The sequence below is a fragment of the Drosophila arizonae genome, chromosome 4, assembly GCF_054131065.1.
Source record: "Drosophila arizonae isolate 15081-1271.41 chromosome 4, UAZ_ARI_1.0, whole genome shotgun sequence".
Taxonomy (NCBI): domain Eukaryota; kingdom Metazoa; phylum Arthropoda; class Insecta; order Diptera; family Drosophilidae; genus Drosophila; species Drosophila arizonae.
Genome location: NC_142924.1, coordinates 9608657 through 9636360, shown reverse-complemented (window position 1 = coordinate 9636360; position 27704 = coordinate 9608657). Strand labels below are relative to the sequence as shown.

The 27704-nt window shown below is 41.1% G+C and overlaps 1 protein-coding gene and 1 long non-coding RNA gene across 4 annotated transcripts; both read right to left on the bottom strand.

Moving 5' to 3' along the window:
- Positions 1-1443: 1443 nt before the first annotated feature.
- sowah (ankyrin repeat domain family member sosondowah) lies at positions 1444-27704 on the bottom strand. Of its 3 annotated transcripts, none has more exons than XM_089467342.1 (5): positions 27449-27703; positions 26558-27336; positions 21298-21438; positions 4005-4016; positions 1444-1552 (listed from the first exon to the last, which is right to left on the bottom strand). In XM_089467342.1, exons 1-5 carry the CDS (start codon positions 27576-27578, stop codon positions 1547-1549), a joined length of 1068 nt encoding a protein of 355 aa, XP_089323468.1. In that variant the 5' UTR covers positions 27579-27703; the 3' UTR covers positions 1444-1546. The 3 variants fall into 3 exon arrangements, with proteins under 3 accessions (XP_089323468.1, XP_089323466.1, XP_089323467.1); XM_089467340.1 differs by having other exon boundaries at positions 1485-1603; positions 27449-27704; XM_089467341.1 differs by having other exon boundaries at positions 1485-1603; positions 21298-21435; positions 27449-27702.
- On the bottom strand, positions 22307-26551 carry LOC149269091 (uncharacterized). The gene is made up of 2 exons (XR_016269814.1): positions 23419-26551; positions 22307-23358 (listed from the first exon to the last, which is right to left on the bottom strand). It is a non-coding gene; the product is annotated as an uncharacterized LOC149269091 (long non-coding RNA).

The following is a 27704-nucleotide window of genomic DNA, read 5'->3' as shown; positions in this document are numbered from 1 at the left end:
TATTCCTAATACTCCAATCTCTTCTCACTTTTTTACAGCATTGATCAAAGGAGTTTTGCATTTTTCTAGCTTGATCACTGTTGATCTTCTCTTTGATCATTCTCTTCATTGATTTGCCCTTTTTCTCCAAAGTACTTATCGTTGGATTATCAACTTTTCTAGCTCGATCACTGTTGATCTTTTCTTTGATATGTCTGCTCCTTTCTCCTCCTCCTCCTTCTCTCCTCTCCTCACCGATCTTCAAGTCGATTACTGCTGATATCCTTTTCATTGCTTTCCTTTTCTTTCTAATTACAACTACGATTATCAAGTTAACAATGTTGATCACTGTTGATCTCCTTATTGAGCTTTCTTCTCATCTCATATTCTCTACCCTTTCCACATTATTAAAGTTATGATTAGCAAGTCTACTACATCGATCACTGCTGATTTACTCAACAATTAGATTGCATAAATTATACTTACATACTGTTAACCGCAAGTTCATAGATAGTCACAGTCCAATATGAGTGGCACATGTAAAGAGAAAGAAATAAAATTAGTTTCTCAACAACAGAGAATGAAGATATCTGTATAAATAATTGCTGAATAAACAAGCTGACAAACGGAATGTAGTTAACGCAAAAAAAAAAGAAAGATTATGGAACTAGTTGGGCTTTAGCTTATTATTAACTGCTAAACATAGCTTTCAAGTGGAGCTGACATTGCGCCTTAACAATTTAATAATACATTTTGGCAGGTCTCAACGGCAATTACGGAGTCAGTGGCAGATGCACTCGGACGCCTATGGCTGATGTCAGTCGCGGAGTGAATGTCCTGGCCAGGACACGTTTGTAGCTTCCCCTAATGGTGCCAACTATGATAATGAGGGTCATGCGAGCTGGAATGTGGGCTGGCAACAGTGCCTGCCTGCCATTCATGTACACAGCTACATTCGCTCCGTTTTATACATTTTTTGCGCCAAAAACGATGTGGCCTGCAAAGAAGTCGCTCGAAGGCGTTTTTGATCGAAATTCGATATTACGTTGATAAGACACGAGCTGCCACGCAGACTTCCAGGCCTTCGGTAGACCTGTAGACCTCTAGACAGGTAGACCTGTAGACCTGCGGACAGTGAACAACCGGAATCTTTTGGCACATCCAGTAGCTGTCGTTTTGATCGATCGCCGGCACATGAAAAATGTCATGTTTAACATGTATTTTGCTGGTTGTAATTAAGGTCGTCTCACGTCCGAGGCGCTGCCAGTTCCTCAATGTAATATGAACTTTAAAGGACATTTAAGTACGTGCCAATTGTTTCAAACAATTCATTTATCAGAGCACTCAGCAAACATTTCATGGCCCAGTTCGTCTTACCAAACCAACTAACTATCCATTACATTTTCCACTGAGTTAATGACTATTTAATTGTGTTGGTTTTTCAAATAGTTTTCAAATACTTACACCCTGATATTAGCAGTTGAGCAGTTCAGGTTGATGTCATACGCACAGTTGTGGCGGTTGGAAAAAAGTACACGACAAATTAGATCATAATTGTAGAAGATGCTTATCGCTTAGAAAAAAAATGAAAAACATTGCAGGAGAGAAAAACATTCTTTGCTTTCTATTATCAGCAATTTGGGGAAAATGAAAACAATTATAATGTAATATGATATATATATATATAAATAAATAAAAATAAATAAATAATACTTAATATAGATTCAAATAATATATGTATTAAAACAAAATGGAGACCTAAGTAGTTCTTCTGTTTAAATGATCAGGAATAGGATCAGACATTTTCTTTGTAGTAACAGAGAATATTTTAGACATTAAAACTTTTTTATATACAAAAATGAATTTTATATTTTTCACATTTTGAAATAGTTGTCTTTGCCTTTAAATAAACATTTTTACTTTCAGCGTTTATTTAAATATAATTATCCTACAGAACAGAACTATTATACCAATCGGCATGGAAATCATTTAAATCAAACCATTCGGAAAGAGCCCCAAAATTATAATTAGTATGCATGCCATATCAATATCATGATGTAAAGGACACTGAACAAAACAAGGTGAAAACCAATCGTAACTTGGAGCTAGTAAACTGAAATGTGTGCTAGTTCTCAGGATAACACGGAACACGCATGTGAAACAGATGCAATTATTTTCTCTTTATGGGCATGAGCCTAGTATCTAAATTGCAGATTAACTAAATTGATTAGAAATTATACGAACTGCCTCGCCTTGACCCAATCACAATCAAAAGGCAGGCAAGAAACAGCGGCTAATTTCCAGCGGGCCATGTTAACTTGCCAATGCGTACGCGCATACCCCACGGAATCGGAACAACAATAATCGGATAACAAAAGCAACAACAACAACAATAACAAATGAAACAAATATAAAAAACAATAATAATGACAGCAAAAGTCCTCGCTGCGTGGCTATCTTTGGCAAACAATCTAAATGATATATTAAGCGCAAAGCAAATAACGCTCTCTGTTTGTCGCCCTCCCTCTCTCTGCCCCTCTGTCTCTCTCTCTCTCACTCACGCGTTCCCTTTCCATTTCCATTTCCCTCGCGAGTTAAGTTCTCCAATTATGCGGATTATTAATTTAACTGGGTCGCTGGTTAGAGTGGACCTTATTTCCCTGCGCTGCCCGTTCGCTCAGGCTTATGTGCTTTTTGTTGTTGTTTTCACTCGCATGTCTCTCGTTGTTGTTGTTGCTGGTTGTTGTTGTTGCTGGCCACTGGCAGTGACCACTTGTCGTTTCACAAGTTGTCAAAACTTGTCATTTAACCGACAATGAGCCTTGTTTGCTTTAATCGTGGTTATTATGCGTTCGCCCGAACCGTCTCTGAATTATTAATGATACCAGAGCATACCTGGGCAGGTGCTCCAACTTCATGCCTGACTATATGTGTACGTGTGTGTGTGTGAGTCTCTAATTAGTTGCCAGTGCAGTTTATACTGAATCTACTCTGTGGCTTTTTTTTTATGGTTAATCCTAAGCGATCATGATTTATACTTTCATAGCTTCTATAACTTTCTTTTGATCATTAATCAGGCTTATATCTCGTTCTGGTCGTTTCTAACTTGTGCTAAATGACATTTTCAGTTGCCGTTGTTGTTGTTGTTGTTATTGTTGATCAATTCTTTAATTGGTTTCCCAACGGCTCATTTGTCAATGGTGCAATCGATAAACTCGCGGACAGGTGGAATATCCTGCACACTCAGGCAGTTCACGTCGTCGCCTGCGCCTGCCGCCTGCCGCCTCCTGCTTCCTGATCCTGTCCTCAGCACTCTGATGTCCTGATGAGGGTTGTTTTTCAGTTTTGACATACTGGTGTCGCCTGCGGGGTTGACGCATGCGCATCCTTTGCTTAGCAACAGGTGATCGCAGCTAGCTGATCGAGTTGAGGTGTTTTTTTGTTGCTTTGTTATTAAGTTGTTAAGCTAAATTATTGTTTTTTCCTTTATTTTTTATTTGATCTTTGAGTTTTTTTTATATGAGTGCTGCCGGCGACATTTAACAGTTCATGCATTTATATGAGCTGTTGCAAAACTCTTAATGGCCATTAAAATTGAATATATTTATTTTCGGCTTTTTTTTTGCTTTTTTCTTATTTTTTGAGGCCTTCAGATTCAAGTCGAAAATGTAATAAATATAATTGATTTTAAAGAATTTTGATAAATTAAAATTGAAATTCTTAAACAATTTAATTGACTTTTCAAAACGAGCAGGATTTTGGTTTGGATTAATCAAAAAACATTATAGAATAGATCGGGATCAGAACTTAAAAAATAAAAAAATAAATCTAAAACTAAATAAATACTATATATCATTTTCAAATTTTCTGCTACTAATGGAAAATTGAAAAAGTAAATATGATAGCAATAAATTTGGCATGAATATTAAATATGCAAAGTTATAATATATAGATCTTTAATACTAAGAGGGAGTGTTTTAATGATCAATTTGCTGATAGTTTAAGCAATCAGGATGAAAACTTACCGTAGCTGGACACTGTAAAGGAAAAGAGAAAAAATATCTTGTTAATAATTAATAGTAAACTCATATAAAGATAACAATAAAAGCTTAATTATAATCAGCTTGCTTCATTCGAAATAATGAGAATCGCATAGGGAAGTAGTAGCTATCATTCGACCACACTGTTCTCAAGACGAGTTATTTAGCACTGCCTTAAACGATTTCACAATTCATGCGAAGGCGGAGATATTGTAAGTATTTGACGTACGTTCGTATAAATGAATGAAATCGAATTCATTTGGCATCGATTGCTGATTTAATTGTCTGACTAATTGAGAGATTTTTTTTTTGCGCTGGCATCTGTGAACTCCCATGACGCACATTCGGCCTAGTTGCAGCGTTATTTGCTCCATTTGGCACTCCGGCGAGCTTAATGACTTGATTTGGGAGGCTGATGAGGCAGCCAGGACAGTTCTGCGGCTGCACAGATTGCTCAACGTTGATTAGTGCCCGGGTCTGAGAGACAAATGCTGTACGTGCAGAAACGCCAGCCGATGCTCTGGCTGACCGGCGACGACAATGACTTTGCCATATATGCACTCTCTAGCTGGGCGGCTCTACCCAACAACAACAACAGCAACAACAAGAGCAGCAGCAGCAGCAACCAAAAAAAAAAAAAACCCTTTAAATTTCATGCAGAATTAATTAACTGCTGTTGGTGGCGACTCCGACTGCGACCGATTCGTGTTGTCGCCGCCAAAGCCGCCCAAGTTGCGGGCGCCCTTCTGGCCAGGCCCGTATCGCTTTTTCAGACTCTTGATATTTTGATGGCCAAGCAGACAACGCCGGAACACACAGAAGCGCGCTCTGGATCGCTCTTCGCTCTGGAATTTCATTGAGAAACGTGCCCTGTACTTGCCGAGACAGCAAGCTCAGGTCGTGTCCCCAATGCTCTGTCATGAATTGCACAGATATATAGAAAGAGAGAGAGAGAGAGAGAGAGAGAGAGAGAGATGTATGGGTGTGTGTGTGTGGGACAGTCGTTGTTTGTCTTGGGGATCTATGTTGTGGCGCCATTAGCTGCCATTGGCTGGCCCGTGTCGCAATTTAATTACAAGCATCGCTATCTAGAGAAGGCGGCAGCAAGATTTATGCAAACAGTAAACAACATGGATAGACTGGAGCTGGACAGATGCACGGCTCCATCAAATGATATGAACGGACAGGCAACGGGCAACGGGCAACGGGCAACGGGCAATGGCCAATGGTTGTCATCAGCGTTGTTCTTTTTGCTTTCCACCCGATGCACAACTCAATTTGCTGCTGCAGTTAACCCACTCATAAGTAAGTGAATGAACATACCTACTATATGTGTGTATCTGAACAAGAGATATGGTCTGGCTGTAGCTTCTTGAAAATCGAATCACGTTCGCCCAATTTTGAATGGACTGCATGGACGTTTGGGGTAGCTTCGACAATTTTAGCTCCCTTGTAGGCGATTAACTTAAATGCCACTAAACTAATTTAAAAGCGATTGTAGGAGCTCACTCGCTCTCTCTCTCTCTCTCTCCCTCTCTCTTTGTCTGTCTCTCTTTCTCTGTGAGTCTGGGCGATAGAATTTCAGTGCCTGGGCTGTTAAACATCTTGTCCTGTCCGCTCAAACACTGTGCAACGCACCCATTGTCACGTACTGTAGAATGTGGCCATCAGTGTAGAGATCTGTGTAAAATAAATACATAAATACATGTGTGTATGTGTGTCTGTGTGTCTGTGTGCGTGTGCGTGTGCGGCTCTTGGCAAGATTGCTTTTTCCATATGGAATTTAATTTGCGCTGCCCCTGAAACATGTAATAACGATGCAATTTCATTTGCAATTTAGAGCTACGGCTACTAGCCCCGAAAACATTTGACCACTGTCCTGGCATGCCACAGATGCAACAGCATGTTCCACTCTATATTAATGCCACGTTATGGGCGGAAGACAGAGAGGAGAGCGATAGAGAGAGAGGGAGCCCAGCCCAATGCCCAGCGATGACAAAGAATTTCTCGTTATGCAAAATACCTGCAAATATTACACAGTTAAGTTTACGATTTGATATATAGCTCTACGGTCTGTTGTTGTTCCTGTTGCTATACCCTGCATAGTACAGGGTTGCAAGCGGTTAGATTTTCTTGATATGTAAACTATTAGAGCTGTTGGGTTTATATGTGTGTGTTGCTTAAGCTATTGATAATTATTCGATTCCATTTTTAGCTTAAATAAATGGGTATTCTTTTACAAAATTTCTTTTATCGATAACTGATTTAATATATTTTCAATAAATTTGACAGTTTACTTAACTTCTTTGCTAAATATTTTCTCACGAATTGCTCTCAGTTTGTGTAGATATCTAATAGGTTTTTAGAGCTATGATAAAGTCCCTGCACACTCATACTTTGATAACAATTTCTTTATACTCTGCAAAACTAACTTCTCTAACTGATAGCTCATATCCTTACAGAGCATCTGCCAGTCGTTCATGCTCAGATCAATCCACTGGCTGCATTTTGTTATTGTTATTGCTAACTGGCCGTTGTCAGTGAGTGGCCTGGCGCTTAGAAAACAAAACGCGACGGTGGCAACCTGTTGCGCCTATGGATGCCCCGCGGTCAGGGGCATCGTAAAACCTTACGAGCTGAATAACAAATACATGTATGGGATGATTAATTTAAGCACTTTTACGATGCCTCTTCATGGCGCAACTGATTTATGGCCGTGCGGCCGTGCGACGAATTTGCGTCAGGGAAAGCGCTACGAGAGGTCCATGGCGCGAGGCTTTATGATTGGCTTAAAGGGGCGATAAATGAAATTAGGGGCTCTGCAATAGAGCTGAGCAGCCGGTAGGGTGCACAGCTCCGATGCACTTCTAGGCTTGTAGGCGTTGCAATCCCGGACAGACAGACAGACAGCAAGCTACGAATATCATCTAAGTATTGCTGGTCTCTTGCATTGCAAGTACAATCGGCATGGCGAGGAGTGGAGCGAGGGGAAATGGCGGCTGGCGCATGTTGCCATCAGACGCATTTACTATTTTGCATAAATCATAATGTAATCTGCATCTGGAAATGAAAACAAACCGAAGCGAAAATGTCCAAGCTTTTATAATTAACTGCGCGGGCACAAACCGAAGACATTGGCAGGCGACATGCCGGGCACAGCTGCAGGACCTCTGCATTGGCCGCAGCCAACCAGCATCAGGCAACAGGCAAAGAGCCAAACGGCCAAACAGGCAACAACCAACAACAGCGACAACCGCATAAGTTTCTCAATGAAGCATGGAGCCCAAACATCAAAAAAAGCAACAAATACAAATACAAATACAAATATACAAATGCAACAGCAACAACAACGGCAACGGCAACGGCAACGGCAGCAGCAGGGTGAGCTCTGTGCCTGGTCAGAGAGGACGACGCCGGCACAAATGTGGATAAGCCCTCACTTGGCGCGCAATCGCAAAATCTACGCAGCGCGCGGTCAACGGGCGCCTGCCAAAACTACGGCTAAATAATTTATGCCCCCAGTCAGCAGCAGCATCAGCAGCATCAGCAGCAACAGCAACAGTCAGCGATGCGCAGCAACACATTGGCGCAACATGCTCCTTGGAGCGAAGCAGCGGGTTGGATGTTAGTCGCAGTAAAAATCAAACAAAATTATAAATTAATGAAATTTATGCACAATAAAATTGCAAAAGAAATTATTAATGCAGTCGTTCACGCTTTAAATGCACCCTAAATCAACGAACGTACGCTAAAATTATTAATACGGCTGCCAGACATGCAGCAGACGCCACTGCCGCGGCTGCCTCCTTGCCTGGCATCATTCCCAATCATGCTCAGCCTCCTGCTCCTCAATCCTCAATCCGCAATCCGCAATCCTGGGCAATCAGTGCAAGCAGTTGATAGGTTTAGGCGCCGGATATGTTAAGTTGCAAAGACATGCATCTTGCAACATTAAAGCACAACTTGCGTTCAGCGCCCAGCTCCAATCCGCCAGATCCACCTTCAATTTTTATTGAAGGCGTTCGCCTTGACTGCGTTTGCAGATCGACATAACGAGGAAGAAGGGGAAGAAGTGAATTTATGTGCTCATGATGTCTGTTTGTTTTCAATAATCTTTATTTCAAACATGAAGACACATATTGTGAGCCGGACAGACGGATGGACGAATGGGAAGCTTTTACATATTGATTTCAATAGATATTACATGTAAAAACTTTACTTCTATTCAAGAAGAAGATGAAGTCCAGAATTTCCTAGTTGATTATCGATGCAGCTATAAGTCATCTGCTTTAGACCAACACGTTGAAGAGTTAGCCAAAACAAATATTGATCGCATATAAGAACTTTGCTTCTATTCAAGAAGATGTCCACAATTTCCCAGTTGATTATTTATACAGCTATAAAACATTTAATTTGATACAACAAAAGGTCTCTCTCTCTTTCTTATTATCTTCATTTCGCCATATTTTTCTCTCTTTATAGTTGCTATAGTTTATAGGTACAATTTCCGTCTCTCTCTCTCATCCTCTTTCCTGCATTCTTTCTTGTTCTCCTTGTCTCTCTCAATTTAAGCTTAGATCTAATTAGATCATAGTACAGCATTTGTAGTAAATCTACAACCATAGACATTTTTAGTTTAGGATCACCCTATTGTGGCTATAACTCATCTCATATTCTAAAATTTGTATTAAGTCCACATGAATTGTTCCCACAACATGCACAAATGATGTCACTCTGCTACCATAATACTCGCGACATAAATTGTGAACAAGGCCCAATTAGATGTCTTCAGATAGCACTTATTACGTTTCGAATATTGCCCAATTTATTCTTTGACAAATGAGGCTTTAATAGGGCTCTAGTTTATGAACTAGTTTCATGCAAGTGGCATATGAATAGTTAATTTCATTTCGCTGAAAGATCTGAGATCATCAAGTGGCAGCTAAATCAACTTGGGCCTAAACAAAAAAGGTATCACACACACCCAAAAAACATATATATATATATATATATATATATATAAAAACACAACTAAACCTAAAAAAAAAAATAAAAATAAAAAACAAAACAAGGTCTTTTGCAACAAAAAGACAAAAAAGAGTTATTTAAATTTTACAGCGAATTTTTGAGAAGCGTAGACAGCTTTATCTTATCGCCAGTTTAGTTTCAAGTTGGAGTTTGAGGTTTCCCTTTAACGAATACATTAAATACATATTATTCCCGGAATTATATGTAAATTCCACTTCTCACATGAGTCCCCAAGCTCAACAGCTCTCCATCTTCCATGATATTATCGTCATCGTCGTCGCCGTCGTCTTGGCCGTCTTCCTCTTGCCTGGTTTTGTAACTTACGCAGAAATCTTATAAATGTTCGTGTTCAAGACAGGTAGCGCTCTATTGGGTCCATATCAGCAAGCTAAAAAATTAGTTCCTCAACGATGACAAATTAGACGTCATTAAGGCTGACTGACTGGGCTCAGGGGCAACGCAGTTGACCAGCTCCAGTTCAGCTCAAGAGAGTGGCTAACTCAGTGTGACCTCATCCTTTCCTGGGAAGCACAACAAATGGGCATCCTAGGTCCGCGCTAAACGCGTGGAACTGTTACTCCATATTATTTATGATAATCTCGATTTTGTGTGGTAGCAGCAAACAGCCATCGGCCATTCAGCGAGCCAGCGAGCCAGTGAGGCAGCCGCTGCGCATGCGAAGCTGGAGCCACACGATGCGGCACGTTGGCGCTGTGTGTGGCCTGTGGCATGGCTTCCTCGCCTACCTGTTGCCCGTTGCCCGTTGCCGACTTGGCTGCCTGACTGCCTGACTGCGGCCTGCTGCCCCGACTCCAGATTAATGTGAAGTGACATGTTTAGGTAAATGATCCAGAAGCTTATCCGATAATGGCCACCATATTTATTTAATGCTACACTCAATTCTTTGCCTTTTTTTTTTTTTACTTTTTTCGGCCAGGTCAGCGTCTCTGGGCCCACGCCCTTCCGAAAAGCTAATTGACCCGATCATATGCCATAAATCGGTACAGGATATGCCGGACGAGATCACGAAGAGCGCTAGACCAAGCGAGCACGAGATGCGCCACAGACGCGACACGATTAGCCCTTTAAATAGACCCCGCCTCGCCCGCACCTTCACCCACCTGCCCAATAATCATTTGTTTTTGGTAGTCCCCGCCAAACAATGCTTGCCTCGCAGCCAGCCAACGTGGGCCACCGCCGTTGCATACTGTCGTCGAGCTTGTTGCAGTTGCTGCTGCTGCTGCTGCTGCTGCTGCTGTTTGCAACTGTTGCAAGTTTAGCGACAACACGAAGATTAGCATGCGTGACTAACAGAATTTTGTTATTCCTTTGCCCGGCCGGCCGGGCAAGTCGTGCGTTTACCTCGCGCTGGGATAATCGTTTCTTAATTTTCCTAATTAATTATTATGAAATGCTTGATAAGCAGCAGCGAACAGAGAAGGAGAGGGAGAGAGAGAGAGAGACGAGAGCAGCTAAATAATTGTTAAAATTCTTCTTCTGAAAATGTTGCCCGTGCAAATCATTCAATATTCAAGCGCGACTTGCCAACATAGTTTCAGATCATTTGCCTTTTTGAGGCCATTTCATACTGTGTAACCAAGTAAAAGGGAGTATATTGGTTTTGTGTGAGGTCTGCCTGGCTGCCCATATACTTCTTCTGTATATAGAGAAATGTAGATTCATCTTCCACAACTCTTTAGCCAAAGGTAGGATAAAATAGCAAAAACTATGTCTTTCACAGTTCTAGATCCAGGAATAAGCCATATAGCTAGATACATGCATATATCAATATTTAATCCTGTTAGTTCAAGAAGCATAGATTCCTTAAGGTAACTTGGCTAGTTGTTTAAATGGATTTCGCTGTGAGCGAGTATACTGCAGTCATTCAAGCTCGATTGCAATATTCATGCTTGTTTTTTAAAGCTCTTTTTCAGTTTCGTTGACCGGAACCTTTTTTATTGACAAGCAAATGCACTCAGGCTGCATATGTACCGGCCATGCCTTGGCTCTACATACACTTTTAGACGAGAGGCATCCGAGGCTCGACCTGGCTCAACTCGACTCGCCTCGACTCCACTCGACTCGCCTGGGTCTGGGGCACAACACATTCGTCCCTTCTGCGCCAAAAGTTTATTTTCGTTATTTATGATGTCGCTGTAGCCGGGATGCGCTGCACAGATTTTAGGCTAAACGAGCCGGGCACAACGAAGTGCGTGGGATGCTGCTTGGATGCTGGCTCCATCTGGCAATCACACAAATCGCATGCGAAACTATTATCAGAAGTTTTATGTTAATTTTTAAGCATGTTGCCTGCTTGCCTGCTTGTTGCCTGTTTGCCTGTTCGCCTGTGCCTCTATCTCTGCCTAACAACATGCAGGGGTCGGTGGCAGCAGCAGCAGCAGCAGGAGCAGCAGCAGCCGCAAGTTGCAAAATGTAATCTTTTGTCATCGTGTTTGACAGAAACGGTTGTCGCCCCAAACACGCGCACCTGTTCAGATTCCCTCATTAATTATGCACAAATTCTCATCAAATTGGGAGAAGAGTTACAAAACAATCTTTAATGCCGATGCCAATTAGAATTTGTGCACGCCTCCATTTAAATAAGTTTGTAACTAAAGCAATTGTGTGCATGAGTCGAAGCATGAGTAACTCAGAGCACTTTAAATATAATGAAGAATTTTCATTTTATTTGGAAGTCTTCTATATGAATAAGATATAGAAATATACAGAGATCTTTTTAAGTTTTCGAAGTAAAAGATTTACATTCAAAGTTTAAGATTATATAATATTATATGATTTCCATATAAAAAATCAGTTGATCTTATTTGAACAATTCTTGATTCTTGATTTCTAGACATTATATATTATAGACAGAGCTGAAATATTTATAAGGATGTATAGGCAGACAAGACCAGAGAAGGCAAGCATATGAAGTAGAAGCTCATACTATGCCAATGGCTCTAATATCTCATCTTAGTACTCTGCCCAATTCCCAAAATTTCTCATATTATCATATTTCATATTATAAATGATTAATTTACATTTGCGTACTTATACACCCAGCATTTTCTTTTTAAAGCTTAAACACTAAATACCGACTTATTCTCTCTCATATATATATATATATATATATTTTTTTTTTTGCTCGCCTCAACAATATGTGCAAAACAAATATGGGCGTGTCGGTGGGCGTTGCAAAAGAATATGTTGCAGGTACGTATTGTGCGCGATCAGAGTTGAAGGCAATTTGAAAAATCGATTAAATACGAATAAATGTTGAGGGCTGGGGGGTTAGGCAGATTTTAAAACTCATAACAACGTGGCAACACCTCCTTTTGTATTGCTGTCCGCACGCCGAGGTGTCCAAAACCATGTGTGGGGTAGTCACCGGCATCGGTGCCACTCGCCACTCGCCACTCGCCATTCCCGATGCTCGATGCCAAAATGCCGCTGGCAATTGGCAATGGGATGAGAAATATTATTTATATTTGTATTGCAGAATTTATGACCCGAGAGAGAAAGAGAGAGGGACAGAGAGAGAGAGAGAGTGCGCGAAGTTCGACTGGGTCCATATATATGTATATATGACAAATTTCCTGCCGCTGGTGTGGCGTCCCTCTTAGGAGGACAATGTGTGTTTCAGTAGCTGGCGCTAGTACATGGAACGGTGGCAGTGAGGACGACAGGAACATGGATTCGCCAAAAGCGAAACCTAATCAATATACAACTCGAATTAAAGCCAAAGGCAACGGCGCGTTGAGTGGGGTCGATTGCGGTGTTGATTGCTTTGCATGCAGCACACACACACACACGCACACACACTCGCACACCCATTAATAACTACAATATCTGATTGAGGAGACAATTTGGTCAAGTGTATATATTATTTGGATAGTGGTACACACACACACGCACACACACACACATACACACTCACACTGTTGCATATCTAAACAGAATGCATTCCATTAAAAATGACAAGTTGCTTGTCCAAATAAAGGCAGATCAAGTCCATCTGATTTCCCATTTCGAGTTCCAGTTCCAGTTCCACTTCTGTGGCTATCAAAAGGATCGTGTTCAATAAAATGCAAACGCCGTCACCGTCCAAGTTGCCGTCGTCGTCGTCGTCGTCGTCGTCGCCGTCGCCGTCGCCATCTCAACTGATTGTAATCAGTTTTGTGCACTAACAATGGCTGGGGCCAGTCGGCAGTCAATCATGAATCCATCTTCGTCAATCGCTGATTGTGTGAATGTTGTGGATTGCGCTGGAGTTAGTCAGTGACTTCTTGGTGGTTAACATGGCGCCTGAGTTTGTCGTTTTGGGAATTGCGCGATCAGATCATCAGCCACAGATGATCATCATCAATGGGTAACGCTGATGCCATTGTCTCTTGTTATATAAATTCTTCTTTTTCTTTTGCTTTTGCTTTTGCTTTGTTGGCGGCGTCTGCAAATGCACGTCATTCCGCGGCTCATGAAATGTCACTCAAGTGATCTCAACAGCAGCCATCCATCGAAGCATTCAGCCAGCCAACAGTCATCCATCCAAGATCTCTGTGGTCGCCTGCAGACCCCGTCAAACAATTCAATTGGAGTAGCGAATAAATCACACAGAAGACGACTTTGGATCGTGAAGCGTCGTCGTCGTCGCCTTGGCTTAACCCTCTTTGTAATGCCTTATAAATGCCCTGTAGCTCAAGGTGTGAAGCGGGTGTATCAGGCTATGTCTTGATATGGCGTTGATATACAGCTGTCAATCCTTAGTCCGTTGAAAATCAAGATCTACTTTGAAATTTTATAGTCGCCTTTTAGCTTATCCTTGAGTTATAGGGCTTCGGCTCATCTAGCAAACTTAGCTCTTCGTAATGCCTAGCCAATGCTTCTTCCACAGAACACTATTTGGTTCGTAAGCATGCGAATTACTTTGATTGCTCCTCAAGTTGTTTAGGGCTTAGCGTATTCGGGAAGTGTCTGCCCCAAAGTCCTCGTCCTGAGCGCCGTGACAGATCGTTTGGTGGCTGTGGAGCGCAGGAAATGACTGCAACTGCGGCGGGTTTGAGCATTTTATTTTGTTTACGATTTTCGTAGTTATCTGGGAAGTATTTCGAACGTCGCTAATTTGACGACTGCACGATTGCATCGAGTCGCCCATCGGTGCACAGAAGTTGGAGGTGAACTGGTCCTTGGGCAGAGGCTCCGCGATCGATGCATTTAGCAGATAAGCTCAATTTCGTTTTTGCTGACACTTAAGCGGCAGACAGACGGAGGGACGGCTGGACCGCAGGACAGACGGATGGACAGCATCAACGAATCGAAGGCATAGGCTAGGCGGCTGCAGATCGGGGGAGTGTCTACTGTAGTTGCACGTTTTTCGCTCGGCGCAGCGAAATGAAAATTCCGAACTCTAAAGTCACGGACTTTAGTTTCGTTTTATTCGTATTTCTTGAGCCTTCAACTGATTCTTGAGCTGCTCTAACTATTTGGCCAGGCAGTTTGTAACAATTAATGCATAAGAGAATCATTATTGAATATGTAAATTTTTATAAGATATTACAAAAATTAATATTCATTTCAGATATATAGCTAGAAATCTCTTTGGCATTAGCTTTTTAAGTTTTCTGCCAAGGGACTTTGAATCCCTTCCAGCATCATCTATCTGGCTGATTAAAGGGTATTCACGAATTCAGCGTGCCACACACGGAGCTCACACAGAAAGTCAGCTTTTCGTGTTGGACTTAAAGCATGCGCCGGTAATTGTGAATGACAATAATTGTGAAGACATTCTGTGCTGCCCCGGCTCGGCTCGGCCAGGCCAGGCCAGGGCAGCCAGGAGGAGTGATTCTGTGGACGTCCCACTGACCAAAGCAACGTTGGAACGTGCAAAACGTTGGCGCCAACAGCGCCACCCAATATATGCTACAAACAAACAAACAAAACACAAAAAAAGGAGAAGAAGACAAAAAACACAGACGAATTTTTGTCAATTTGAGTAGTCAGTCGCCAGCAGCTGAAGAATTCCCAGAGTTGGGGCCATTGGAGCAGGCAGGCAGGTACTACTCTCTGTTGCCACGCCTCGTATTTAATAACTTTCGCCCTAATTCATGTTGGCTGTCAGTGCGTCGATTTTTCATAATTAAAAGCGAATTGAAAAACTGTGCAAAACTTGTAGGAGGCGCGATCGCAACTCCGGCGTCTTTGAAATTGAATTTGTGGCCTCTGTCGATGCGATGGCAGCTACTGCGGACAGCCACGTTTAAGGTGGTGCCATAATAAATGGTTAACGTTAGCTTGGTTAGAGCTCGCTTAGCTTAGCCGCATGCGAGCCTATTCGAATCGATGGGCACGTATCTAAGGTCTTGATCGTGCCAGCGATTCATTAATCAAATCGCCCAGTTCAGCTGCATATTGACTGAGGGGCATCAAATGGCTCGATCAGCATTTTGATTGCAGTTCATGGCTTGACTTGACTTGGAAATCGTTTGATATGGTACTCTATATAGCTATTTCCGATTAAACTAAAGTTTAAGTGCCTATTGTGACTGTATAGGCAGTATTTTTATGGAAATATATGCTTAAAATATTGTAAAATATTCTATCTATTATCGATTCAATAATGTTTATGAGCAAGCATATTTATATTCTGTTTACCAGAAATGACAAAATAATTCTACAGAATTTAGATTATCATTGATTAATTGTTTCGATAGCATATCGATAGCTTAAATAAAAGAAAGGGTATAATATCATTAAAGCACGCGATATGATAGGAAAACTTGTCGTATTTATCTGCTATAGTAAAATATATGATATATTTAAGACTAAATATAAATATAAATAAATATTGTATATATAAATATACAATTGCTTAATCATGAACTTATCGAAAAGCTAAGTCTATCGGTGTGGGTTGAGTGAAGTTCTATAAATCTGCATATTGATATTGCATAAAACATATTAGACATATGACCAATGCATGTTATACTATATATATAATTATTATTATTTATTATCGACTGTATTGCTAGCTTATCGAAACATAAAGCAATCTAAACTGTCAAATAAAAAACTATATTTAATGAATAAGTTTTAGGCATTGTAAATGCCATTAAGAATCGAATGAACTGTTTGCATATTTCCCAACGCAATTATGTCATTAGAAACTCCACGGATAACACCTTTGATGACTCTGTCTAAACACTCCCAGCGGTCACATCCTTTCGCATGTCAACTGACAATATGGACAACAACAATTTTTGATGACGCGACGGTGCTAGCGAGCCCTGATGAACTATATAAGTAAGTCACATATCCACGGGGAGCTAAATAAAGAGAGACACGCAGTCGTACTTCTTGAACACTGTGCGCAGCAGGCGGCATCATTTGATACATATATATGCACATATATACACACACATATATATATCTGTATTTCAGTAGAATATTTTTGGTGACATTTATGTGCCGCTGACGGCCAATGGCGGTAGCGACAGCAGAGAGCTCTAATTAAATTTAATAGCTACGCAACGGCATAAAATTGTGCCAAGCCACCAACGAGGCGATGCAGCCCCGCCAGTCGGCAAAAGATGTCAAGATTGGGGTCGTAAACACATTTGATTTGATTTCTGGAAAGGATTCAGTCATTTCACGTCGGCTGCTTTGGCGGATGCGTTGATTGAATTGTCACCTCCAATTTAATGGCCACAGCCCGAGGGCAGACCAGAGCGGAGCAGAACGGGGCGGAACGGGGCAGATCGAGTCAGTATTTCCACAAGTTCTATTCGTTTTTGATGTTCTTCTTCTGTATTCCGATGTAGACGGATTTAGAAGAGACCTGGCAAAAGGCGCCACTGTTGACGCTTCTGACATTTGCTGTGGGTTAAATTTTTATTATAATACCGGCCGACAGTGTCTCTGGCAAAAGGTGTCAGACGTTTTATGGCTGTTCTTTGACGACCTGCTGAAAAGTTCACGGTCATTTCTACAATTTCACCTTTGAGTTTAGAGCGCTCTGGGCCCCACAGGCATTGCGAGGGCAGCCGGCAGCAGTTGGGGTATACGACTATCATTCATCAAAAGCCAGCCGGCTTTCAATTACTTTCACCTATGGCTTGGCCCGGCTACCAGCGGAAAAGTGGGTCTAAGTGAAACAGGTAGCCAGATCTCAACATCAAAGATTAAATACCGGCATAGATACATAACTAGAGTTTGTTTTTTTTTCCTTTTACAGATATTTAAATACCCTGCAGTTCGTGTAATATTTTATAGCAGACAGTAGAAAAATATTCGATTCAGATAGCTCTTTTAAGGAGTAAAATAAATATAATATATTATAGCTATACTTGACCAATTTGTAGCTGGAATGAAAAGAATTATAGCTCTTGTCTAAGCTTAAGCTGTAAATTGCTGTTGGGAGTTATAATTAACACGAGGCAAAGTCAGCAGAAAAAAAAACACACACAGACACTTTGAAATGCCAAAACACATACTTACATATATGTAGGTATGTTCGCATATGCTAATACACACACACATACGCGCACGTATGTACTATGTAAATAGTGGAAAGAGTTGAAGGTGAAACATCGACAACATTTTTGTGCCCAGTCATTGTTCATATGCAGCAAAAATAATACAAAAAAAGAAAAAAAATATATATTTTTTAATTTGAATAAGTAATTCGAACAACACACAGCCGAAATCAAAAAGGAAAAACAAAGTAAAAACAAGTCAAAACAAATGTGAAACAAGGAAAATTCAATTTACTCGCATGTCAAGCCGAATCGCCGGCTAGGTCAAACACGTTGATGGATGGATGGATGGTTGGTTGGATGGCAGTTCGTATATGGCTGCATGGCTGACTGAATGAAAGGGACGCACAACAACAGCAACAAGAGTAACTACAATGGCTACAAGCTGAAATGGCAAAACGTTGCATGCTCGACTATTGGGCGGTCCGCTTGCTCCTCCCCCCTTCCCCCCACTCAAAGCGGACCACGCTGTGCCCCACCCAAAAGAACCGATGCGACGGCAAACAAACAGTCAAAAACTCGCGTTTCATTCCACATGCAGCACGTGTAGCATGCTTGCGACTATTCGTATTCGTAATTGAGTGCAAGTGAGTGTTCATAGTTGTATTCACTATATAGGTATTTACATTGTTAGGTAATAGAAAATGAATGAAGAGTGGACGAGTCATGACTAGAAGTTACCTGGAATGGGCAGAAAACAATCAGTTTATTTATATTTATTGATTGGAGTTTCCAGAAAGGATTTATCATTAAGCTATATATAGCTGACGCGCATTTGCCTTACAAATTTCATGTGAATCGGTTCTATATATCTCGAGATATACTTTAAAAAACAAATCGATAATTATCGATAAGTTGATGAGCTGTTTCAGTTAACAATTTCGTAATATGAATTTATCAAATTGAACAAGAATAGAGACTAATTATAAAATAGTTTCACTAAGTTCTCTTCTCTTAGACACTTTCTTACCCACCCTTTAAAATTTACAGGGTATACAAATAGAAATTGTTAAAACTACACACACAATACATTCACACACATGGACATTCGGCAGCTAAAGTTTTTAATTAATACAAAACTTGTTACACTTTATAAGCGCCTACTATTAGCATACCTAGACATAGACGTGCATACATATGCATAAATGTAGATAGAGAGGATGGACATGTGGCCACATGATGCCAGTCGCATGTGTGCAGAGTCTGAACATGGGGAAAACGGAAAAAAGGATTTGGCAGGCCTAGAGCGTAACTGAATTCGAAATGAGTCTGGAGCTTTGTTATTTTGGCAGCTGCTGATTGCAGAAAATTTAATTAAACTTGAAATACAAACAACTATTAACTACAGAGAGCAAACCAACATCGAATAGCTAAATGGAAAAGTTAGATAAAATATGATGAATATTAAAAGAGTTGTAGTTGTAGATTGCAAATCATGGAAATCATAAATAATGTTATCAATTCTTTAACTAAATTCATTCAACTGCTATATAAGCTTATCAAATCATTAACTAAACTGCATGATCATGAATAAACCAATCTTATATATATATGTATAGAAAGCACCATGAGATTGGCAGTGAGATCGTGCGTGCGTGCGTGCTGGGAACGAGTTGAGACATTAGGTTAAGTGACAATCGTGTCTCTGATTTATTGCTATTTCCGTCTCATTGCGATTTCAGTGATTCGGGGAATTGCAAGCGCCGCTAATGAGCTGCCTGCCATTCGTTCACACTTGCACTCAAGAGGGCGGGGAGAGATAGAGGACGAGATGCGCTCTCGTATTAATTGATTGCACTTATGGCATTCAAGATTTGCATACATACATATATAGTATAAAGTACGGAATCCATTATTTCCGGGAACATTGCATTTGTACGGCAATTAGTTCGCATAAGTTAAGGCTTGCTCATTCGACTCCGAGCTGGTATCGTTCGGGAGTGCGACCCATGTTCGCTTGCGGCTGGCATAAATCATCTTCATGGAAATATCGTGTAGAGGGCACAGCAGCAGCAGCAGCAGCAGCAGCAGCGGCAGAAGCCAGAGCCATGCCACACATAAAAATATGTATATTTGTGGGACCCAAAATGTTCTCTAATTGAGAGACACCGCAGCAGGCAGCAGGCAGCAGTCCCCAAAGATTGCCTCCTTTTAGCAAATATTTTCGGTTCATTTTTTGTTGTATTTTTTGGGGGAAAAGATTTTCGTAGAGTTTCCCAGCCCACCCGCACTACCCTATCGAAAATGTTCTGTATTTCGAGTGCTGTCATATATATTAGAAGAAAAACAAAATAAACGTAGCTTAATAAATTGTTGGGCAAGCTAATTTATGACCATTGTCATAAATGACATTTAATATGACATTTATCTACAACAATAAGTTAGCGCAAAATTGTTTCGTCTGCTCGATGTCAGAAATAATTCTATTTCTTAACTCAGTTTTTAATCATTTGTGACATTTGTGTGTTCGCCTTTGATATCACATCGACGTCGACATCGATGTAGACGTAGATGTAGACTACCAGCTATATAATTTGATTAAACATGTGTTTATAGCTGTTCTATTACCGGCGACAATTGCGGGGCTTGTAAAAAGCATTGCTTAAAATCGCTCTGATGAGAGCGAGTACAAATATAAACACGTGTTCTGTCAAACGCTTGTATACAATTGTCTGTCCAAAATGGAAATTACATGTACCAGAACATACACTCACACACAGATACACAACTCTCTGTGTGTGTGTGTGTGTAAGTGTATTTGTTGTGCACGTTTTGGTCCATCCTAGTGGGTCAAGTTTTGGCTGCATTTGCCGACTGCCTCTCGCCTAATGGCAATTGTCGCAGCTTGTTTCGAGGCCCACGCTCTCGCTCGGAAAAATTGTTTCCTCAGCTAACGCCCACTTTTTCAGTTCGTATTATTATTTTTCTATTTTTTTTTTTTTAGAGAAAACATGCACTACAAGTGCTAAAAATTTTGAAAAACATATTTCACAATTAATTGTCAGAGGCAGCAACTGGGGCTGGCAGTGCTTTACTTTTCTGATATATTTTTTTTTTGTGCCACGTACTGCCGCCGCCAACTGTCATTATATATACATACATACATATGCACATACACATATATATATATCTGATTTTTTTTCCTCTCTCGCATTTTTAAATGTTGTTCGACATGGCAAAAACAACGCGTTGCTGCTTAATTTGTCGTAATTAATGCTTATGAATAGTTTGTACTTGTCTTTATTTGTTCGAGCTGCTTAAGTCGAGCCAATGATTGCGCCTGCCTCTGCCTCTGCCTCAGGCATTGTGTGTTGGCTTCGCTTTTCCTCTTCTTCTTCTTCTTCTTGGCTAATCTCAACTGACAAATCGTGGCTAATAAATGTTAGGCTAACTGTAAAACAGCTATTGGAATAGTTTGAAATCCTAAATTAAAGTTAATTTTAGGCAAAAATGCAGGCATAATTATTTGTACGATACTAGAAATTAGTGAGACGCAATCTGAGTTCATTTAAAATTCTCTGCACAATGTTGGAGCTGAACAGTACTTATTTGGTATTTAAAAATTGAGAGGAAATCAAATCTTATCGCTGAACAATCCAGGAAGACCTTATATTTTATCTGTGGAGGAACTCAAATGGAATTTTTCTAACATATGTGTAATATAGAGTATAAATAGGATTTCTATATCTATAAATATAACAAATTATAATCTCTTTACTAACCTGCAATTTGACGAGCTCTGGATAATCATTAGCTAGCTTAGCGAGCTCCTGATAATTGACTTTGGCCATGGCGACAATCCATTCCTTGGCTTTCGGATGTGACAATGTGACATCGGGTGAGTCCTTTTCCTCAATTAGCTGCTGAAAGACATAAAAACGGGTTACCAAAGCGCATAAATTAATTATGCATGTTTCTGTCACAACATTTTACAAAATTCAGAGTAGGCCTACAGCAGCGAGGCGGGGGCGGGGCGTTAAAAACAAAAATTATATCTACTATATATATATATGTATATGCATATATGTGAAACGGGCATAAAACATAGAAAGCCCATTGAAAGCATTAACGCCAACACATCTTAGAACACACACACACACTCACACGCACACACTCAAACACACACACACACACACGCACACTCACATGTGGCAAGGCAATCGTTGTAGCAGCCACACGGTTTCTGGGCGGGATTGGAATTCTCCTACTCCCTCTCCCTCTCCCCCCTCTCACTCTCTCGCTCACTTTCTATGCGAGTGTAAAAAGCTGGCATAATTATGCGCACACATTCGACGACGACGGCATGTTCTTGCCATAATTATGAAGGTAATAATTTTTATTTATTAGGCGCGTGCTTTAGGCATTTGGTGCGCCGGGTTTTCTTTAGCGATGCGCTAAATGAAATAGAGCTCCAAAAAGTTCTTGTTCTCTCTCCCGCTTCCTCTCTCACTCCAGTATTTGTGCCTCATGTTTTTTCTTCGTTTTTTGTTTCGGGAATGGGTAGCTGTTTAACCACCACGCATTCCCATTGATAATGAGCTCTCTAATGAGCGAGGGGCGCAGGCAGACACATGTGCCACATCAGCAACAACAACAACAACAACGACAACAATAGCTGGCAACATGTGTGCTTGCCTCTCATATTTACGAGCGCTGAAAACATTTTCGGCAACTAATTATCCATTCGCATAATGTTTCGCGTTTGCTAACAAGGCTGCAAAAGAGTCAGGCATTTGCTTACCTGTAACTCTCTGCATGCCACACCCCCACTAAACAGCAACAAAATACAAAAAAAAAAAGAAAATAAAAGAAGAGCAAACAGCACTCGCTTCGTTACGTTATGTTACACATAGCTAATAAATGCGGCATACACATGGTTGGGGCATTTAGCCGCAGGATGCAGCAGCAGCAGCAGCAGCAGCAGCCGTAACTCCTTTCATATATTTACACGCCACTTGACTTTGGGAGTGCTCACGTTTTTCCAATTACTCGCCGTCGTGCTTAAATCCCGTTAACCACCCGCTTCAGGTGGCGCCATTTGCAAATGCCGTATGCCGCATGCCGCATGCCGCATGCCACACGCCGCATTGCCGTTTGCCGTTCGCCGAATACCCAACAAGGTGAGCGAGAGAGCAAATGAAACCAAAACAGAGGCAGAGCTACAGCTACGGCTACGGCAACAGCAACATAACAGGACAAACATTGCAAAGTAAGGCCCCGGGCAAAGTGGCCATGTCAATGCTAAACAAAAGAACCGTAACGCCCCCAAGTAGCCACCCACACACAAACCAAACCAAAAAAAAAAATCGAAAAAAACGAAAAATGTTGCCGACGACTGCTGCTACTCGTCGTCGTCGTCGTCGTCATTGGGCACGGCCACCTCCCAGTTCAAGTTGGGGGCAGTTCTCCCCAATCGCTTGTTTGCTGACTGGCTTTCTTATGTCCTGTGTGTGTCCCTTTATGCAAGATATTATATCACACGGCTGGCCATTGTCCGGCTGCAGATCGGACCAAACCACACCAGAGCACAGCAGAGACCAGAGCAGACTGTAGCATGTCCTCGTCGTTCGCTGTGTTTGCGTTTGCCACCCGAAACTTACCTTTGACTCCCTTTTCAAAAAACACACAAAAAAACTAGAGAAAAAACGGAATGAAGCCACAAAATGGTCATGTTTGCCGTATTCCGTATTGCCGTATGCCTTCCGCCCGTAGTCACTCGCAGTCCGCTGTGCCATTGTCCGCTTCGATCGGGTCGACATTGTTGCTGTTTGTAAATTTAACCGCTTCGGGACATACGGCGTTGTTGTTTAACAGCAATAACAACTTTTGGTTTGTTTCCTTACATTTTTAATTGGGTCCTTTGTGGTCGGTCGGTCGTTCGGTCGCTCGCCCGCCTTCCCCGCTCGCCTTCCTGCCTGATGACTATAGCTTTGCCTAACTAATTTCTATTGCTGCTTATTGGCTATGTTAACATGTTTCACCAACTTGTTTCTATCCAAAAAAAGGGTTTTCTCTATCTCGCCCCCTTTCTCTCCCTCTCGCTCGCTCTCTCTCTCTCTCTCTGGCAGGACCAACCTCTCATTCGGGCTTAATATGCATATTGGGACACGGACTTTGGCCACCAAAGTACCTTGTGGGTTAATAAAAATATATGTGGTTTGTTTGATGCTGCAGTTGGAGCTTCATTTCAATGCCTTCTAAGCGTAGCATAAATGGAATTTAGGGTTGTTTCAAAATTGTCATTTTAGTGTTGGGCAAACACTATTCCCTGCAAAAATGGTGTGGAGCGGGTTCAATGAAGTTGCCCAGATTTGTCTCATATTAAAATTGAGCCAAAGTTGGTTTAAAGCTCGACCAAACTGTTGGGGGAGCTTGGGAAATTATTAAAGAGTCGAATAGGGGAACATTGGGGGAAAAACCCTTTATGTGTGCTAAATACTCACTTTGAGCTGAGTAACGATGCTTAGCTCGTTTTAAGTATTTCAAATCTTTTATAAATTCATTTCTGGAAATCTAGTAGAAAGATTTAAAAAAAAATAGTTCTCAATAGTTTCTCTAATAGTTTCTTCTCTATAGTTCTTTTATATTCGTTCTATGTATTTTAGTTTACTCTTCGGATTAACATTTTTTCTATTAAAAGTCAAGTTTAATAAACACACTGGATAGTTATCTACATCTGAAATTAACTGCAGCTCAACGATAGCTAAGCAATTTAAATAGTTGTATGTGTCGAGGCTACAGTGGGTGCTGACTAAATGCGCAAAGTGCCAACTCATGAAGCTAATTAAAAACACTCGAAACGAATTTAATTGATCAGCTCGAAGGCAGATTTGACCCGCAGCGCTTACGGTTGCGGCGCCTAAATTTCACGGTCTATAATATTGATGGATCTATGGAACAAGAAGAAGAAGCAAAAGACGACGAAGAAGCAGAAGCAGAAGGGGCAGAATTCCATTTCGAAACTCTTTCATGAATGATTTGGCACTTTTTCCACAATTTCTGAGATGATTAATAATATTTGTATTAAACATAATTCATCAAGGGGGTTTCACATACATTGGGTTTGTGATAGATAAAGATTGCTGGCGCCGTCTATCAAATTTTTTTATTTATTTACTTTTTTCTTTCATTTTCTTTTGTATTTTTGAATGCTGATTTGGCTTGTTAGCGCACAGATTTGTTAATAATTTTTACAGGTTCCACGGCTTCGACAATGATGAGCATGAAACAGATCATGAAACTGTCTTGAATATCAGATCATCGATCCTAGATAACTTTCGAATGATTTGTAATGAGATATCTAACTAGGTTTGGGAATAATGGGAAATATGTAAAGGATTGTTAATAATAGAAAATATATTCTTAAAAATCATAATGTAGGCTAAGACTGTATTTATAAATATCTGCAAATACCCTGTTTAAAATCATATTTTGTACAACAGCTAAAAGAGGAAATATCGTTGTCTGCATGTAATTCGGGCCACATTAATCCGGAAACATGAAAAACGTGAGAAACCCAACATAAATGCTGTGATTCTTAGACGCTGCAAGACGTTTCGATATATGTAAACATTAATTTAACACACATAAGTGGAAGCGAGTGCGTGTCTGTGTGTGTGTGCACAAATAAACACTTAAGTCTTTTTCGTTAGTGTTTTAGTCGAGTGTTGAGTTGAGTTTTTATAGCGCTTGACATGCAGTTGACAATTCGGAGTTCGCTTTTGACATACATCTACTGCTGCTGCGCCTGTCGCCTGGCTCGTTCTGGAATATCTGTGGGCGGGGGGGTATAGACATAGACATATTCATCTTGGCCGGACGTAGCGGAATGATTTATGCAGTTGCCTATGCCTAAACCCTAAACACTTTTGATTGACAGCCCTGAGTGGATGACAGTTGTTTGTCAATGCTCGGGCCCAAATGGTAATTGCCTTCGTCTTTAGCTCGCAACATTTGCTACGAAACGATTTTCTCGTAACGCTTGACAAATTTTAACATGTTGTCGCCTTTTATTGTCAGCTATATGTAGTGGCCGATATACCAACTATATATATATGTAATATATATTTTTAAAAATTTGCTCAATGCATGCTCAAAGGGAACAAGTTGAGTTGCTGCATGGCTAATTATAAGTAAAGCAAATATTACATCGGTTAGATGTTGGATTTTCAAGCTATTACGAAAGGAGCGTAGTGAAATCATGGTTTTGATATTGTAATAGGTATTTGCTATAAGAAATAAAGAAAACTGCTCTTTACATTTGCCTATTGTATAATCATCTGATTTTCCTATATAGAAAAGCTTTAACAATTACATTAAAGAACTTATTTTTCAATAAACTTTACTTGTATCTACTTTAACAATAGTACATGCGTCGCTCAATGCATGTACGCATGTAATTTATATATACATATATACCTATATACATTTATATATACATATGTCACAAAAGAATATGTGACGAAAACACATTGTAGCGGACGCTTGTAATGTTTATGAATCTCACATTTTATTGTAGGAGAATAAAATTAATGGATATGTACAAGTCGAATGTGCTGGTAGTGCTAGTTCGTGACCAGCAGTTCCACTCGAGCTATATTTGAGAAAGAGACCGACTGAGAAAGAGAGAGAGAGGAAGAGGTAGTGAGAGTGGGATCTAAGTGCCCGCGTGTCAGGTAAAAACACCCTCATATCTCTATTGCTATGCGAACTAGTTCAAAGAATCTGTGTAGGCCAGGTCAAATATGTCTTGGAATTCTGTTAGTTGCCAATAAGAACAGACAAATTTGTTTTATGCAAAAGAAAAAACACTAAACACTTCCCACAGGAAGTAAGACAGAGTCTGGTTGGAACTGCAGCAGCAGCAGCGATGTGGAACTGTTTAGTTTAGGCAATGGGAAGCAGTTGTACCCGCACCCGCACCCGCATCCATATTCGCATGGGTTAATTAACCGGTTTTTGTTAAACATAAAGAAGACATACCTTTTCTGGCTTTTTCTTGGGCGGCGGCGATATTATTTTCGCCTCCTCTTCGGAGGCCATCCGGTTGAATTTGCGTGTCGCTTCCTTAACACTGATGGGATTCTCAGCTGTGTCTGCCTTCTCTGCAGAGGAGCTATCAGTGGAGGTGCCCGACGAGAAGGAGAAACGCGGTATATTTTCCTTATTGCTGCCCTCGTCCACGGAATTCACCCGAGATATAGACTTGGCATTGCCATTAATATCAGGATCAGCATTGGTCTCGGCATTGATATTGCCATTGGCATCGGCAGTGGCAGCGGCATTGGCATCGGCGTTACCGTTGGCACTGGTTTCGGTGTCTTGTTCGTTCTTCTTGTCGATGTCGGATTGGCGCACGAGGCGTGCCGGGTCAATGCGTTGCATGGCAGCTGTGAATTCGTTAACGCACTCGCGATAGGTCTCAACTTGATCCTGATGCACCGCCAAGCCGGCGATCACTGGAACACTTGGTTCCGGCTCTGGTGCTGGCGACTGCTGCACCTCGGGCGGCGCTTTATAGGGTGGCGGCTGCCTCATTGGCGACATGCCGCTATCGGTTACGGACACTATGGAAGCAGCTCCCGGGCTGGAGGGCGCAGAGGCAGTGCCCGCAGCCGCGACGGCGCGTTCCACAACCTCCTCGCTCGGGCACTCATTGATATACTTTTTGCGCAGTATTAAATACTTTTGGTTGTTTTCATTCTTGATGGTGGAGAGCAGCGTCACATAGGTTTTGAAACGCTTTCGTGCCTCGGCCTCATCTGAAATTGAGATTTCAGTAGGGCTTAGTTTACCTATCAGATTGCATTACTCTATGATGTCAACAGGTTGTTGTCAAATATGCGAATACACATAAATTTGTCTCTGACTCACTTTGTGTGTGCGTTAGATATTTCTTGAAGTGCTTGACGAGCGCATGATTTGTCACCTTGCCGTCGTTTTGCAGCATATAATTTCGTATATCCACAATCGATAATTGCTTTGTTGTGTCGCTCGCACTCATCTTTAACACAATTAACTACTTATTGTACACCAATTATTGGACAGAAAAACAAAATAATTCGCACAAAAACTAAACAAATACACAGTTACCAGGGATGCGCACTAACAGACGCCAGCTGGCTGAGCC

Bases quoted from the DNA above. Each gene is read 5' to 3' on its own strand.
- sowah (XM_089467340.1), bottom strand. From the start codon at position 27,578: ATGAGTGCGAGCGACACAACAAAGCAATTATCGATTGTGGATATACGA. The intron at 27,337-27,448 runs GTGAGTCAGAGA...TCTCAATTTCAG, and splicing joins ATATCTAACGCACACACAAA to ATGAGGCCGAGGCACGAAAG. The intron at 21,439-26,557 runs GTATGTCTTCTT...TATGTCTTTCAG, and splicing joins CCAAGAAAAAGCCAGAAAAG to CAGCTAATTGAGGAAAAGGA.